Here is an 18674-nt window from a genome sequence, read left to right on the forward strand (position 1 = left end):
TAGCTAGCGATAGTAATAAGACATGGCCTTGTAACATTTCTCTCACTTGGAGAAATTACTACTCTAATTTTGCTTAGTAATTATGTCATGTTGCCATTTGTACAAAACTTTGAATTTTCTTATTTTTCAGATAAGCTTTCTTTCTTTTCTTTCTTTCTTTTTTTTTGTTTGAGATGGAGTCTCGCTCTCTTGCCCAGGCTGGAGTGCAGTGGCATGATCTTGGCTCACTGCAGCCTCTGCTTCTTGGGCTCAAGCGAATCTCCTGTCTAAGCCTCAGGAGCAGCTGTGATTACAGGCGCCCGCCACCATGCCCAGATAATTTTTGTATTTTTGGTAGAGACAGGGTTTCACCATGTTGGCCAGGCTGGTCTCGAACTCCTGACCTCAGATGATCCACCCACCCAGGCCTCCCAAAGTGCTGGGATCACAGGCATGAGCCACTGTGCCCAGTCCTTAAATAGTATTAATATGGAAGTAAGGTAGTATTTTAGTGTTTATTTACTTAAATGGTACAAATATGGCAATATTTAAGTAAATAAATACTATTTAAGTATTTATAAATTAAGCTTTCTTTAATATTTATTTACTTAAATCTACCATATCTATACAATAGAAAAATTGTTAAAATAACTGTCAACAGCAATATTGTCTTAAAAAATGAATTGAAAGAGGTAGTCTTCCTAGATTATATCTGAACCAAACAATGAACACTGTAATCATAGATCATTATAGGGAATAAAACACAGTAATCTATGATATACAAAGTAAAAATGTGCTTCACAAGCTTGCCTTAAGACAGTGCTCCTCTAAGTAGCATGTATTAGATTCATCTGGTGGGCTAAAACACAGATAGCACAGCCCTATCCTAGTATCTCTGATTCAGCAAGTCTTTGCTGAATTTGCACTTTTTTTTTTTTTTTTTTTTTTTTTTTTTTTTTTTTTTTACAGGAGTCTCGCTCTGTCACCCAGGCTGGAGTGCCGTGGCGCGATTTCGGCTCGCTGCAAGCTCCGCCTCCCGGGTTCACGCCATTCTCCTGCCTCAGCCTCCCGAGTAGCTGGGACTACAAGCGCCCGCCATCACACCTGACTAATTTTTTTGTATTTTTAGTAGCGACGGGGTTTCACCATGTTAGCCAGGATGGTCTCAATCTCCTGACCTCGTGATTCACCCGTCTGGGCCTCCCGAAGTGCTGGGATTACAAGAGTGAGCCACCGCGCCCGGCCTGCACTTCTAGTAAGTTTTCTGGTGATGCTTATGCTGCTGCTCTGGCAACCACCCTTGAGAATCACTGACTTAGAATAACTGTGAAGCAATATCTAAAATTTATTGGAGGAAAAAAGCTCCATTACATGAAATCCATAGTAAAGTAGAAAGTAGTAAAGTAGAAAGAGCATGTTCTTTGAAGTCAGGTAAATTCTAGGATCAAGATTTTTATTCTTGTACTTACCAGCTGTGTGAATTTGAACAAAAATTATTTACAACCTCTCTTGAGTCTTAGTTTTTCCATCTGTGTAGTGGGGAAGAAAATACTTAGCTATCAGTGTTCTATGAGGATTAGCGAGGTAACCTAGGTGAAATCACCTAAAGAGTGCCATATCTGAATATCTAAAAGGCATTTTTCAGATAAAAACTTTACTGAGATATAGCTTAGAATTATAATACATAAATATATAAATACATTTAAATCTCAGTTATACACGTGAGATATAATCCAGAAAAATGCATGAGGAATTTTTAAAATTAAAAATAACAAATATTTTTGGAAATAAGTGTTGCCATTATAATGTGAGAAAAAAAGCAGAGCGATTAATTCCTTTCTTAGATCAACTGAAAACATTATTTTCTGAATCTTATTTTTAAGAATTGTATTAAATACATTTGTTCACTTTTAATAGTGTTTCATGATCAGCATTAATTAGACAAACAGAAAAAACGGATATAATCTAATTATTTTGCATAGTCAGTAAAAGGCATAATGAAATGCATCAGTGTTAAAAAATTGTTAAGTTGTGGTTTCTGAATTCTGTCTTTGCCTGTACATATTCTTGGGTCTGAATAAACTGTCCTGCATATGTATTTTGTGAGTGGTAACTCAACTACATAATCATAGACACACATTTAAATAACCATCTATAAATCTTCAGTTTTATATTTTTTGTCAGTCTTAACACTGAAATATTTGAATATCGAGATAACTAGAAATCTGTGCAAAATTATCCAGAAAAATACTTTTTATTTTTCGAGACAGAGTCTCACTCTGTTGTCCAGTCTGGAGTGCAGTGATGCAATCTTGGCTCACTGTAACCTCTGCCTCCCAGGTTCAAACAATTCTCTTGTCTCAGCCTGCTGAGTACCTGGGACTACAGGCGCACACCACCACGCCTGGCTAATTTTTGTATTTTTAGTAGTGATGGAGTTTCACCGTATTGGTCAGGTTGGTGTCAAACTCCTGACCTCAGGTAATCCACCCGCCTTGGCCTCCCAAAGTGCTAGGATTACAGGTATGAGCCATCGTGCCTGGCCCAGAAAAATACTTTTGACAAAAGTACAGTTAAAAATGAAGCTATTTAATTTTCATGTCACTGATATGAGAAAATACTTTAATTAAAAAATCAATTTCACAAAATATGGATATATACAGCAACACGAATCTCAAAAGTATTATGCTAAATGAAAGATGTCAGATACAAAAGACTACACACTACATGCTTCCATTTATGTGAAGTTCTAGAAAAGGTAAAACTGTAGTGGTAGAAAGTAGTTGCTTGTGGCTGGGGATGTGGTGGGGATCGGGGGGGATACACTGCAAAGGAACAAGGACAAATTTTTTTTTAGGCTGACAACTGTTCTGTGTTTTGAATGTGGTGGTGGACACAACTGTGTGCAATGTTCAAAATTCAGCTAATTGTACATTCAAAATGGCTGGATTTTATTGCATGTAAATTATATTCAGCAAAACTGGGAAAAATCAATTTCTATAAAAAAGAATCAATTTGTATAAAAGGTCTTTTCCAACGACAAATGCCATATCCAAATTGTAACAAACACTTGGAAACCCAATTGAGTTTAAGAGGACAAATGATAACTCTACCATCTAACCATGATATCAAAATGTCTGCATATCCAGCACAACACGAGGGAAGTGAATCCTGCAGGACTTTCTAAAGCAAAATGCTACCAAGCCTTCAGGATGTGATCAGTCTTGACAAGTTTATGTGATGACAGTGGGAGTTCACTGAAGAGATTTTAGTTTAAATGTTTTCCTAGTTGTCTTTTCACTTTAGATAGATAAGGACAAGTGAAATAAATGACAAGAAAAATATAAGTATTTGCCATATTTATTATTGTTTTCAGATCGATATCTGCAAATGACATTAAGGAAAAAGATGAACATGCTAAACTCCTTGTGTACATTGCACAGAATTTTCCTCAGTTATTTCTAGATCAATGAGGAGAGGAAATGTATTCTCCTTAGCAAGCAATATGATGTTCACTGTTTTCTGTGAAGCCAGTAACCAAGGGCCCCAAATAATTTATCACGCAGGATATAGCATGAATGTCTGGTAGTTTAAAGCTTCCATGAGGCTTCGTTTTAATATTGATTTTTAGAAACAAGAAGTTTATAGGCCGGGTGTGGTGGCTTACGCCTGTAATCCCAGCACTTCGGGAGGCTGAGGCGGGCAGATCACAAGGTCAGGAGATTGAAACCATCCTGGCTCACACAGTGAAACCCGGTCTCCACTAAAAATACAAAAAAATTAGTCAGGCATGGTGGTGGGCGCCTGTAGTCCCAGCTACTCGAGAGGCGGAGGCAGGAGAATGGCGTGAACCCGGGAGGCGGAGCTTGCAGTGAGCCAAGATCACTGCCACTGCACTCCAGCCTGGGCGACAGAGCGAGACTCCGTCTCAAAAAAAAAAAAAAAAAAAAAAGTTTATGGGGAAAAAAATTGCACATCATTTTTAAGAAAAGGTGCAAAAGATTTCTCCTGGGTATGAATAAACACCTTTCTTAGCACAGAGTTTTATGTATGTCTAGGAATTCTGCTTGTGAAATATCTTTTAGACTTTTAAAAAATAGTCATCTCTGCAAGAAAGTTTACAAATAAACAATATTAGGAAAATGGCAGCCTAAGGGACTATTTTTCTAGCAGGGATTTATTATAAAGAGTTATAGGTACTTATCTGTGTCCCTCTTGACTTTTGATATAATCCTGTCACTGATTAGCTTTGATTTTAGAAGTGTTAATTAAATACTTTTCAATGAAAACATTTGGGGGGAAAAAAAATGTGCCACCAAATTGACTGCTGGATATTTGAACAGTGTGACATCTGTTTTATTCTTTTCACCTAAAAAACACTTTGTTAAGCATTTAGGTACATTACTGAGCTAAATGAAAATTATGTCAGAGAAAAACGTTATTCATTCATTAGCAGTTATGGGAGGTTTACAAACTTATTGTGACAATAACTCATTGTCTAGCCATCAGAAATTTTACACTGGTTAATCATAACATAAAAAGTTCTCACCAGTTTTCTGGGGTCCTATTACCAAGAATTTTGGTAAGCGATCGCAAGTTTTTTCTTTGGACCAAATGTCTCTGTGGCGTTTGTCATCGCAAGGATTCTAAATGGGAGAAGAACATAGAGATGTATTGTTTTCATGAATGTGTCCATTGTGTGCCAGCTTTTCCAACTTGTGTTCTTTAAAAGTATACCAGGAAACGCTGGGATAAAAACATAGGCTCTTTTAAAAAAATGAAAGCCCTGAAGTGGCATCATGGAAGTTCTGAATAACTCCTTTCCATCTTGAGGCTGAGAGTCTACAGAGGAGGCTGGAGATGGGCAGTATTTCCACTTTGGGTAAACAGTCTCAAAGCATGAACAGTTTAATTGGCTACTAGCAGTTCTATTTATGTTTTAAATAGTTTAGTGGGCAGAGATTATGCTTCCTGCTAACCTAAAAGATGATACACACTTAGTATTCAATATATAACTGAAATATAAGTTGTCAGATCTTTATTCTAAGTAACTTTGAACTTTCCAGCTGTGCTTCAGAGGGATAGGGATCTGGCAAAAATACTACTATCTAAAGAGTAGATACCTCTCAACTGCCATCAAAGCTTGATGAATGTGTATCTAAAAACGTAATTTTATAGACTATGATGCTAGAAAGTCCTAAGTTTTAGCAAAAGGGAATAATGAGGGTGAATTACTACCTTAGGGATTCTGCTTTTGGTGTATAATATTTAACACCAACATCCACCACACAAGTCCTACTTAGAACACCCTTCATTTTAAGAACAAAGTATATATTATGTAGAAAAGGAGGAAGAATTACAGTACCTTTAATATTATTTCAGGAATGGGCAAAAGTACCACTTTTTATTTTTAGTCAGTTAATACCATAGGTATGTGAAGTTAAATAAGACTTCTGCTTATTTTTAATAAGCAACAGATGTTAAGACTAAAGTGAGAGTATTCTTTTTGGCTGTTCTTCTGAAAAAGTTTAAAACTTGTCACCTGAAATAATGATTTCAGTTTAAAAGTTAGGTTAAATTAGCAGGAAAATTGCATGTCTTTCCATTGGCTAACATTTGGTGATGTTTTGTGGTAGTTAAAATGAAAAGATGCTTGTTACAATGAAAAGATGCTTGTTGAAACAATGGAAAAGTAATATGCAGTCATAAGTCCACAACCACCAACCTTAACCTGCTAAATGTGCAGTTGTTATGGAGTTACCTGTGTGTGCTCAGGAGGTAATCAACTTACGGTTGAAAGCTGAATGCATTGAATATAAAGTTCAGAGTTAACAAATTCAATCTGTGGTAAAAATTTACTGAGGTCTACTTCTGATGATTGTTACTGTTTTACCATCAGCTCTGTCTGTAACTAGTAGCGTTGAAAACAGTGATTAGGAAGCACAACTTTTGAAGCCAGGTGGCCTACAACTGATTCCTGCTCTGCCACACACTAGCTGTGTGACCTTGCTTAATTGACTGAGCCTTTCTGTGCTTCAGTTTCTTCATCTGTAAAATGCAAATCATAACTGTACCTACCACGTAAGGTAGTTGTGAGGATTAAATGAGTTAATACATGTAAAGTGCCCAGTCTGACATATAGTAAGCAAGATGTAATTATTTGCCAAGATTATGATTTTTCATAGATCATGGAGTGGACAATTTAAATTCAAAGTTGTTCCTGCAATTAATTCTGTGATACCTAAGAGTCTATGCTTTGAAATCTAGGTTACCCCCAGGGTCATCTGAGTATGCCATATTCATGTGGTATTTTATCTTAAGAAGCTCAGTGATTTTCCCATGAAATGCCTTCCCTCATATTAATCCCCAATTAATACTTCTGAAAGCTGTCCACACTCAGCGGCTCTTGGCTGTTGGTGTACCTCATGGTTCAGAAGGCAGATGTCAGTTCTGAACTCTTCTCAGAGATCCTTTAATATGGTTTAATCATTAAAGATATGGGGATGTGTTCAAAGGCTACCTGCCTAACAAACGACCTGTTTGCCATCTTCTACTCTTCCAGCCTATTGCAACATGTAGATTTATCTCTCACTCCTGATTGAAGACATTATGTCCACTGAATCCATCACTGAACTTTCTGAATCCCATGATTTCCAATGCGCAAGGGAACAGGGAATTGAGAGCAATATGTAGCAATGATAAAAGACTACAGTTTAGGAAGGAGTAGTTCCTCAAATTTACTAACATTTCCAAAATGCAGATTTTTTTCAGGTGGCTTCACTTTTCACATTTGGAATATCTCACAGAATTATGTTCCTGGAATTAATGGGTTATATCAATGATTGAATTAATTTTACCTGCCAGAGAGGGTCTTTCTGATCAGGAAACAGCTCAAAATACTTGTGGGCCAGTTGTACTGGAGGCAGAGTCTGAAGTCGCAGGTTGGTCCAGCTCTTCACAAAGTTGGCCAGATTAACAAATGTATATAATCCCAGTCGGTCATTCCCATAGTTGGACAAATGGGTCATGAAAATGCTGATCTGAAAAAAGCAAATGAACTTCAGTGTAAATAACATTTATTTTGACACTAGAGGGCAGTATAATCACAGCGATGCTAGTTTTTTTCCTTAAGTAGTCTGCGCAGAGTTTCAATTCATGGTGTGTTTTTGGATTTGGGACATATCCCTCAAACCCTCATTATATTCATACATACTGGAGGATGTGTTATCAGCAAGACTTGAGCATTTTTTTCCCTGAAATTTTCATATATTTCATAACAAAAAATACATTCAACATCAATAGCGGCCGTATACCCATGTTGGTGCAATAAGACTGTTGTTGAATAACATAACCTGTATGTTTCTCAAGCCCTTTTTCACATTCTTTAGTTCCATTATTCCCAATATAAAACACTTCCTTTAAGAAAAATCTTTAACTCTTGGCTAGATAAAATTGACTCTTCCTATGGAAGCAGCTGACCTAGATTGAATCCATGCATTCAAAGAAAATCACAGCAAGTGTGGGACATTTTTTACAATAAAATAAATTTGAACTCTGCAGGTTAGACTGCATTGGTCTAGGATGTAAATGTACAATGAGTATTTGTAAAACTATTGCTTTAAGTGAATGCAGATAATTTTTGTTGGTTAGTGTTGACAAATGAATTCTTCTGCATGGGATTTTTAATGGCAAAGAAAACCTTTGTGGCATTTATGCTGCTATAAAAAAGATCATAAAAATAATTCATGTGATAATAGTACTTTTGGAAAATATATAATGTCATGTGAATGAATAGTAACAATGGTTTACTATAATCACAATAATGAGTTTAATAGATCATTCATTAAGAGACTGAAAGAAATATTCAAGAAAATTCATCGAGGTAATGTGACAGAGCTGAAAGAAAAAGTTATACTAAGATTTAATACAATAAAAAAGAAAAATGTAATTACTTAACAACTATGAATAAGAGGAAGTAGTAATATCCTATGGAACAAATCCTGCAGGCTTTTACATAAAAAGCTTCATTGTGATCAAGAATATTTACATTTCTATTCACTCTGCCTGAACATATATTAAATCTTTGAACTTTTGCAAACAAAATATTTTGTGAGTGATTTAAAATAGCTATCTGTACTGGCAGACCAATGTAGTCATGGAATTGGGAAGTAAGCCTTTTACCATTTTGGGTCTTTCTAAAAAAACGGGACTTTAAAAATTAAACCTTCTGGTTATTTTTTAATAGTAACTTCAATACTGTGACTTAAATTTCCTCTTTTTCTCCTGAAAAATTTATCAGAACATTAGGTGATTGAGAAACTTATGAAAATCATTCTTAAATTTGGAAGTTTTTTTCTAATGTCTGTTGGAGGTGGTCTTTACTCATTTGTTTTACATGCCACATTTTTCAATGTACCTTAATAAGATAGCAAAATGATACTTCTGTTTACCTTTCTCCTAAAGATTTTTTAACTACAATTTTAAAAACGTGTATTTTTAACCTGGTTAGTAAGTTCAAATTTCTTGCTTTATTTTTATGAAAGATTTGTCAGTAAGTCTGTATGTGTCATATTTCACTTGAATAATATCTGCATGGGACAGAAAATGGGAAACAGGGATAATATATAACCTTGTGATACTAATACATTTGAAATCCCTTTGAACTCACTTTTTAACCTCAGAAAACATTTTTATTCTGACAATTAAAGCAGAGAGCTACTCTCTACCTGCGTGACCATGGAAAGTAAAAAAAAAATGCTACTCTTTCTGATAAAGACAGACAGAACCCAAAATGATTTATGAGCTGGTAAAGAACATTGCTTTTCATGAAACTGAACCTGATTTACAAGAATTCAGGTGATACTTATAAGGTGTTGAACTTAGTCCTGTAAAAGAAAACCTACTTAGCCTCCAAGCATGGAACTTTTCCCAAATGTTCAATTCTATTTTTATATTCACACTTTAATATAATGCAAGGTGCACCACAAGCTAAAGGATGGTTTAATGTTTTTGTAATGCATGTCACCTTATGATCCTTTTAGACTTTGGACTCAAGCCTGAGATTTGTTTTGTGCTCCTAAAGAAATACAAGTCCATAAGGGAATATAATTTGTCAGGACATAATACATTTCAATTTCTTTTTGAACTTCTTTTTTCATGAATCACAATATTTTCTCTAGACATGGAATATTGCACATCTCTTGCTGAACATGTAACCTCTCTAAGTTTTCTTTGTTACTTTTTTGTTAGGAAAGTATGCACATTAAGCAGGAAAATTGACAAAAATAGATATATAACGAGAATGTTTTGGTCAAAAAGTTAGCTTGCTTTCTAGACAGCATTTCTTCCTTACCTATGTACTGACCTATGACATTTACAATGTCATTTCACTTCTTGGTAATTCCTCACCTGACAACAATTTCTGTACAGCATAGAAGGAAACAAAGACAAGGCTTGAAAAGGCTGCTAGTTCAGGAGAAGTAGATATTAGTTTTTTCCTAAAGATGATACTTTTACAATTTTAAGAGTACTTCAGGACTGAGGTTTTATTTTTGTTTTATTTATTTATTTTTTAAAGATGGAATTGGTCAAAATAGATTATTTTCTTTATACTTGTAGATTCCAATGAGAAGGAAAGTGTCAACAGAAGTGACAACTGCATTTATAAAACAATTTTTGCTATAAACACACTATGAGTAATTAGTTGTCACCAAAAGGACTAATTAGCTGCTTAAAACTCACATCATTTGAAACTCTGCCAAAGGCATAATGTTTATTTGACTAACAACTGAAAAAATTCTTTCTAGTCTGTGAGATATAGATGTGTATAGCAAGATGGTTATCTGTGAATTTTTTTCTGTAAAAAGGGAAAAGGTAAATATCAAATACCACATACGTTAGTATTTATGAGAAAGGAAACAGATACCGTTTGTCAAAGTGTAACTAAGAGAAAAATGTGGGAAGCTTTATCTGTACTTTCTAGCATCAACCCTGTGGATCTATTAAGCTGTAAGTATGGGGGGATGCATGGCTCACTACCAAGAATAAAAAGCAAAACATAGGTCCTGGTGCAAACACTGTTGACAATACAGTAAGTATTCTCTTTCTTTGGAGAAGGCTGGGAACAGGAGAGGAAATGTGGATGTGAAAAAGTATGCTAGTTATTATAAACTATGCCTTTCATGACCATGCTGCTCAGTTGAAATCCACAAATATTTTTCTGATTATTCTGCTATTTGCCAGATGCTGTGCTTCATTCTGAGGGTGCAAATATAAATATGCTGCTCATTTTTTCAGGTTTTGTTCATGAAAAGAGTCCAGAAGTTCTCTTTTCATAGCAATCTATGAGTTTACAGCAAACTCTTTCTCTCAGCCAACCCGTTTTGTTTTGCTTTAGTATCCTTCTGGGTGACCATAGATTCAAAAGGTTTAGGATATATACAAATCAACTGGGAAGTTTAAAACATTCTGATCACCAGTCTTTATACTCATAGATTCCGATTTTTAGGTCTGGAGGAGGTCCTGGTACCTGCATTTTAATCATCTCTAGTGGTCTTGATGCAGGTGTCATTGGAATACAGTTTGAGAAAACCTGGCTAGACCCAGTTCTCCCAGAGAAACTTTTATTTTCCATAGAAATGTATATTTTATTCATACAGAAAAGATTCAGGTCATCAAACCCATTGGTTGCTTTGTAGTAGCTTTGAACACATTTGAACACATTTTAAAAACAAGCATGTTTTATTAAGCTCATAAAAATATTTCAATGTCCTAGACTTAGAGTTGTCCTTAGTACAAAACACAACTTGGTAAGTGCCGTTGGCCATGCCTTTCGAGGACTTCTGTACTGCTGACGGATGTGTGGTGATGCTCAGAAGATTGCTATGAAAACAGAACTGGTTCATACAGACATGTGAATTTGGCTTCTAATTCCCTTCAATCCTGTTTTATTTTTGAATTTTACCTTAAGTTCCGGGATACAAGTGCAGAACATGTAGGTTTGTTACCTAGGTATACATGTGCCATGGTGGTTTGCTGCCTATCAACCTGTCATCTAGGTTTTAAGCCCCATATGCATTAGCTATTTGTCCTAATACTGTCCCTCCCCTAGCCCCCCCATCCCTTAACTGGCCTCGGTGTGTTGTCCCCCTCTCTGTGTCCATGTGTTCTCATTGTTCAGCTCCCTCTTATGAATGAGAACATATGATATTTTGTTTTCTGTTCTTGTGTTAGTTTGCTGAAGATGATGGCTTCCAGCTTCATGTCCTTGCAAAGGACACGATCTCATTCCTTTTTATGGCCATATAGTATTCCATGGTTTATATGTACCACATTTTCTTTATCTAGTTGATCATTGATGGGCATTTGGGTTGGTTCCAAGTCTTTGCTATTGTAAACAGTGCTGCAGCAAACATATGTGTGCATTTGTCTTTATAGTAGAATGATTTATATTCCTTTGGGTATATACCCAGTAATGGGATTGCTGGGTCAAATGGTATTTCTGGTTCTAGATCCTTGAGGAATTGCCACACTGTCTTCCACAATGGTTGAACTAATTTACATTCTTACCAACAGCGTAAAAGTGTTCCTATTTCTACACAGCCTCACCAGTGTGAGATGGTATTTCATTGTGGTTTTGATTTGCATTTCGCTAATGATCAGTGAGCTTTTTTTCATATGTTTATTGGCCACATAAAAGTTTTCTTTTGAGAAGTGTCTGTTTATATCATTTGCCCATTTTTTTTTGATGAGGTTTTTTTTTTTTCTTGTAAATTTGTTTAAATTCCTTGTGGATTCTGAATATTAGACCTTTGTCAGTTGGGTAGACTGCAAAAATTTTCTGCCATTCTGCAGGTTGCCTGTTCACTCTGATGATAGTTTCTTTTGCTGTGCAGAAGCTCTTTAGTTTAATTATAATCCCATTTGTCAATTTTGACTTTTGTTGTAATTGCTTTTGGTGTTTTAATCATGAAGTCTTTGCACATGCCTATGTCCTGAATGGTACTGCCTAGGTTTTCTTCTAGAGTTTTTATGGTTTTGGATTTTACACTTGTCTTTAATCCATCTTGAGTTTTGTATAAAGTATAAGGAAGGAGTTCAGTTTCTGTTTTCTGCATATGGCTAGCCAGTTTTTCCAGTACCATTTATTAAATAGAGAATCCTTTCCCCATTGCTTGTTTTTGTCAGGTGTGTCAATAATCAGATGGTTGTAGATGTGTGGTGTTATTTCTGAGGTCTCTGTTCTGTCTCTGTTCTGTTCCATTGGTCTGTATGTCTGTTTTGGTACTAGTACCATACTGTTTTGTTACTGTGGCCTTGTAGTATAGTTTGAAGTCAGGTAGCATATGCCTCCAGCATTGTTCTTTTTGCTTAGGATTGTCTTGGCTATATGGGCTCTTTTTTGGTTCCATATGAAATTTTAATTCATGTTTTTTTTTTTTCTAATTCTGTGAAGAATGTCAATAGTAGTTTGAAGGGAATAGCATTGAATCTATAAATTACTTTGGGCAGTATGGCCATTTTAATGGTATTGATTCTTCCTATCCAAGAGGATGGAATATTTTTCCATTTACTTGTGTCCTCTTTGATTTCCTTGAGCAGTGGTTTGTAGTTCTCCTTGAAGAGGTCCTTCACATCCCTTGTAAGTTGTATTCCTAGGTATTTTATTCTCTTTGTAGCAATTGTAAATGGGAGTTCATTCATGATTTGGCTCTCTGCTTGTCTATTATTGATGTATAGGAATGCTTCTGATTTTTTGGCACATTGATTTTGTATCCTGAGACTTTACTGAAATTACTTATCAGCTTAAGGAGTTTGGGGCTGAGACGATGGGGTTTTCTAAGTATAGAATCATGTCATCTGCAAACAGAGACAATTTGACTTCCTCTCTTCCTATCTGAATACCCTTTATTTCTTTCTGTTGGCTGATTGTCCTGGCCAGAACTTCCAATACTATATTGAATAGCAGTGGTGAAAGAGGGCATCCTTGTCTTGAGCCAGTTTTCAAGGGAATGCTTCCAGCTTTTGCCCATTCAGTATGATATTGGCTATGGGTTTGTCATAAATAGCTCTCATTATTTTGAGGTATATTCCATCAATACCTTGTTTATTGAGAGTTTTTAACATAAAGGGCTGTTGAATTTTATCAAAGGCCTTTTCTGCATCTTTTGACATAATAATGTGGTTTTTGTCATTGGTTCTGTTTATGTGATGGATTACTTTTATTGATTTGCATATGTTGAGCCAACCTTGAATCCTAGGGATGAAGTTGATTTGATTGTGGTGGATAAGCTTTTTGATGTGCTGCTGGATCTGGTTTGTCAGTATTTTACCGAGGATTTTCACATCGATGTTCATTAGGGATATTGGCTTGAAGCTTTCTTTTTTTGTTGTCTCTCTGCCAAGTTTCGGTATCAGGATGATGCTGACCTTATAAAATGAGTTCAAGAAAAGTCCCTCCTTTTCAGTGGTTTGGAATAGTTTCAGAAGGAATGATACCAGCTCCTCTTTTTACCTCTGATAGAATTCAGCTGTGAATTAGTCTGGTCTTGGGCTTTTTTTTGGTTGGTGGGCTATTAATTACTGCCTCAATTTCATAACTTGTTATTGGTCTATTCAGGGATTCGACGTCTTCCTGGTTTAGTCTTGGGAGGGTGTATGTGTCCAGGAATTTATCAATTTCTTGTAGATTTTCTAGTTTATTTGCATAGATGTGTTTATAGTATTCTCTGATGGTAGTTTTTATTTCTGTAGGGTCAGTGGTGATATCCCCTTTTTCATTTTTTATTGTGTCTATTTGTCAATCCTGTTTTTTACCAAAGCAAAGTTTTCCATATCTCCATGTACCTCTCAGATGCATGTTAACTTATGAGTTCTCTATTTAAAAGGCTGCCTTTCACATTCACTTTTGCTTTATTTCATGGCATTTTAATGGCTATGTGGCAAAGGAAGAGTATACTGTAATTTACTTTGTGTTCTTCTTCCTCTTTGACTTAGATCCCCAGACCAGAAACACTCATTACAGAAAGAGTAAGAAAACTAGTTTATTTTTATATAGGGCAATGAACAAACTCCAGAAGTTTCATTTTTATCATCGTGGAAAATATATGAGTTCCATCACTGTCAAGATTGTACTCCATCACACGAGCACGTCTCATTCTGAAAAATAACTACAAAATTCTGAGCAGAAAGGATATTCTAATGATGCTCTGGGCCTGAACTTCCTATTCTATAATTCCCTGGCTCGAGCCCTCTCAAAGTGCCTCATTAGCTTTTGAATTGAATAAAGTTCAGTGTGTCAACCTACGGTACTACATGGTCCCAGTTTATCTTTCCAGTCTTCCCTTGTATACCCCGTCTGTGCTCAGGGCAAACCAGCCAAATTGCCTTGCTTGTTGACCTACAATATTCCTTGGACTTGCTTCTCCATGGCTTTGTTTATACAGTTTCTTCTCTCTGTAAATATGCTGCCTCATTTTGCTACCTAGCTCAATTTTATGTATTCAAGAGTGTCATGTACACTGTTTCATATCTCTCAAGGCAAATGCAATGTTTTTAAAAATGTGAGCCCTAGAGCACCTAGTTTTGTCTTTCTGACATTTTCTTACCCTGGCTTGTTTTGTGCTTTTTAAATATACTTGTTTTATTCATCTCTAGACTGTAAGTTCCTTGGGGGCTGGCATGGGCCCTTCAACTTTATTCTCTGAACTGTCTGTAATATATTGTATGTGCCTTGAGCTGGTTCCAACAATCTTATTTTTAAAGTTGAAAAGTCTAGGGTCCGTTATTTTCAATGCCACTCATTCTGGTAATCTTTTAGCACCATTAAAATTGTGGGCCTCAATGATTTATTCTTGTCTCCTCTAACTTTATCCCCATTCACTGTGTACTCTTCTTTTTAGTCTCCACTTATTTTCTTACTGTCCATTTCCTGCTATTTTCCATGAAACCTTACTCCTTTTTAAATAAACTATATCTTTATGTCTTTGCCTTTGGCCTGTATAGTGATCAAGAAAGAGGGCTCCGCCACCTACCGGCTCTACAGTCTTAGCAAGTTATTTAAACTCTCAGTACTTTAATTGACTTGTTTAAAAGAAAACAAAAAGGATATAGTAATAGTAATTACCTCACAGGGTTGTCATTACAATTAAATGTAAAGTTTAAAAAAATTTAATACACTGACTGCCACATAGTAATTGCTTAATACATAAGAGCTATTTATTATTGTTGATATATTATTGTTAGTTTGGAGAAACATCATTTCTTATTTACAGTTTCTTTCTAGCAGCTCACCAGCCTTATCAGGATAGCTTTCCAATCTCTTAACCCTCTTATTTTTTTCTGCATCAATCAATGTGCTTCTGATCACTTCTTCTACCAGGCAAGATTCTATCTGCAATGATTTGAACTTCTCTAATACCATTACCCTCAGATTCCCAGATCATCTTTCTGCTTTCAGTGCTCTGCAAGTATGAGACTTTGGGCCAGTTCTTCCATTTAATTAGTTCACTTCCACATATGGACTCTTCAGCACAGCTAGAGAAAAAAACACACAATAGGAGCTATTCATAGCGCATAAGCATATGGTCCCCAAACTCAATGGAATCCTTAGTGCTACTGGATATTCTTCTTATTTATTCATTGTCACCTTGCTCTTCTGTTCCCTTCAGCAGCTATTTCAAACTTTCAACCCTCTCTGGAGGTCTTCTGTTCAGTTTCCACTCTCCCTACTTTCCCTAATCATCCCCTAATTAACAGGGAGTGTTATCAAGCAGAAACTCTTTCAAATCCTTCTTTCTACACATTTGTCTTTTAAAAATTCCTCCTGACACCTGGAGTGTCAAGCAAAGGTGTTCCATTGTGTATTCAAGACTAATATATCTCCCAGTGCTTTTCATCCCATCTGCTTTCAACTCCCATGTAATCTTAGTCTATCACATATTCCTCTGTTTTCCTCTATTTCAGTCCTCTCCACTGGTCCTTCCCTCATACCTGAAAACATATTTGAATCTCTCTCATCTTAGGCTCTCTCCTGATTGTCTTTTCTAGCCACTGTCCTACCCAGCCAAGTTCTTCAAAGGAACAGTACCCAGGTGCTCACTTTACTCCTCACCTACATTCATGTTTCAGTCATTTGTGACTTAAGTTTTGTCCCCACCATCCCACGGAAAATGCCTTCTGAAAGGTAAGCAATAGCCTCTTAGCTACATATAGATACTTGGTAGTCATTGCATTAACCAATCTACTCTGTTGAACATGGTTGGCCACACTTAAAATTTTATTCTTCCTTGGCTTTTTTGACACTGTTTTCTCCTAGTTCTCCTCTATCTGTATTTTTCACTGATTCTTCCTTCTCCACATTACCTTTAGATAGCTAGTGTTTTCCAGGGTTTTGTTCTTTACATGCTGTCTCTAGGTGGAATCACCACAATGATCCCCACATCTCAAACTACTATTTCTATCTTTCTCCTAAATTTTATACTTAAATGTCTAGTTGACATTTTTATCTGAACGTGCCATAGCCATCTCACTTTAAACATGGCTCAATTGAGCTCATTATGTGCTTGCAATAGAGTGTAAGTAAGCTCCAGGAGAGCAGGGACCTCATCTGTTTCATCATTGCTAGTTTTCTAGCACCTAACCAGCGAAATAATAACTAGCACATAGTAGATGCTCAATAAATAATATTTGAATGAATGAATCTTTACAGCCAGATCTTGTCTTGCTTTTGTATTCCTTATTTTCCCTAAGGTTACTACTGTTCCTATGGTTATCAAGCCAAAAAATCGAGTGCATTCCAGACACTTACCAGATCCTCATTTCTTATTGAACTGGACTTGTTTTGTCAATACAGTCTCTTTCATAACTCCAGCTGATCCTCTCTATTCCTATTAGCACTTACCTGGTTTAATCTCTCATTGAATCTTAGCTGGGTTCTTTAAAAGCTTTCTAACTGATCTTCCTCCTTCCAGAACTGGGCTCCTCTAATCTATCCTCTAGAACAACGCTGTCCAATAGATATATATTGCAAGTCACGTGTGTAATTTAAATTATACCTTCAGTAGCCACATTATGAAAAATAATAATTGAATAAAACTAATTTAAATAATAAATAATATACTTAATTTAACCCAATGTATACAAAATGTCATTTCAGCATGTAATCAACGTAAGAATTATTAATGAGGCATTTCTCATTTTTAAATACGAAGTCTTCAAAATCTGGTGTGGTATTTTATATTTACAGTACATCTCAATTAGGATTAGACAACTTTCAAGAATTCAATTCACGTGTGGCTGGTGTAGCTGTAGAGTCTGTGTCCTTAATGCTTCAAGAGTCCATCATGATAATGTCCCTACCTTCTTCTTCATCTTCATATTTTGCCATTTACTTGCTTTTACTTTCATTCCAGTGTGCATGACTCCATGCATTAGTAGATGTTTTTCATTCTACCTGGAATACCTTCCTGTCTCTTTACCTACCATGTCTTTTCCAGTTTGAGGTGACTACTTCCTTTTTGTATTTCACTGTACCTTACGCTCTCTTATAAAAATTATTAGGATTAGTTGCTTTGACTTGTTATACGTTCCTCTTGCTAAACTGTGAACTCAAGAGCAGGGACCAGGTTGTACTTTTTATTATATCTACAGTCATGTGTATGGTTCACTAAATAAATATTTGTTAAACTTAATTTAATTACATAATAGACTACTGAAAAGTATTTGTTGAATTGAAGTCTATATCTTAAGTGATCTTTTACCTTTTAAAAATTATACAGACAAGGTATAAAACAGAAAATGTAAAAAAAGAGAAAAACATTCTGAATTGTTTTCATATATTAAAATCTTATATATATGATTTATATATAAAAGTATATATTGTAAGTTATGTATAAAATTTTTTTATATAAAATTTTGTATGTGTAGGTTAATGTAATGGTATAACCTGACAGATAGTGTTTACTGCTTAGCAATATATCTGTAGCATTTTAATACATTGTTAAAAATACTTTAAAGTGTGTGTGTGTGTATATATATATATATAAAGTGTGTGTGTATATATATATATAAAGTGTGTGTGTGTGTATATATACACACACACACACATATATATTTAATATATATATTTAATGGCTAAATAGTAATTTATCTTATAAATTATCACAATTATCACAATGTCCTTAGTCAATTTTCTACTCTTGGTCCTTTAGTTTGCTTATAATTTTTATTGTTGTAAATAACACTGGATTGGTCATTATCACTGATATATCTTAGTTTGTATCTGACTATATTCCTAGGAAAAATTTTTAGAAGTGGATGAAATTGCAGGTTCCAACAGAATGCATATTTTAAAGGCTAGTATCTTATGAGCCACCTGTCTTGGGTTCAGCACACTGGCCCAGTGCCCTGGGCTTTATTCCTATTCAGCTGTGGCATGAATAAGAACAAATCATAAAGGAAGAGCAGTCTACTGGAGTTCTTGAATAGTGACAATTTATGTTCGAGCTGTGAGAAAAATTGTCCTCTTCATGTCAAATCACTGCTTTTCATTTTGCATGATTCTTGCTGGCTGGGAAGCATTATTTGGAAATTGTGTTAGCTTTGACGATTTAGCTTTCAATCAATAATGAGCTGCAGATGAAAAGGAAACCAAATGTGAAGAGACTAATAAGGAAGGTAGAAAAATAGTCTTTCAT

The 18674-nt window shown here is 35.5% G+C and overlaps 1 protein-coding gene across 4 annotated transcripts in view; it reads right to left on the reverse strand.

Moving 5' to 3' along the window:
* NDST3 (N-deacetylase and N-sulfotransferase 3) overlaps nt 1-18674 on the reverse strand; it is a 218868-nt gene that overhangs the window by 27598 nt on the left and 172596 nt on the right. For all 4 annotated transcript variants that reach the window (XM_050792340.1, XM_050792339.1, XM_050792342.1 and 1 more), the window contains 2 exons: nt 6837-7019; nt 4529-4625 (listed from right to left, as the gene is read on the reverse strand). In XM_050792340.1, the coding sequence (XP_050648297.1) occupies nt 4529-4625; nt 6837-7019 (280 nt within the window). The remainder of the gene's footprint in view (nt 1-4528; nt 4626-6836; nt 7020-18674) is intronic.

This window comes from Macaca thibetana, chromosome 5, assembly GCF_024542745.1.
Source record: "Macaca thibetana thibetana isolate TM-01 chromosome 5, ASM2454274v1, whole genome shotgun sequence".
Classification (NCBI taxonomy): domain Eukaryota; kingdom Metazoa; phylum Chordata; class Mammalia; order Primates; family Cercopithecidae; genus Macaca; species Macaca thibetana.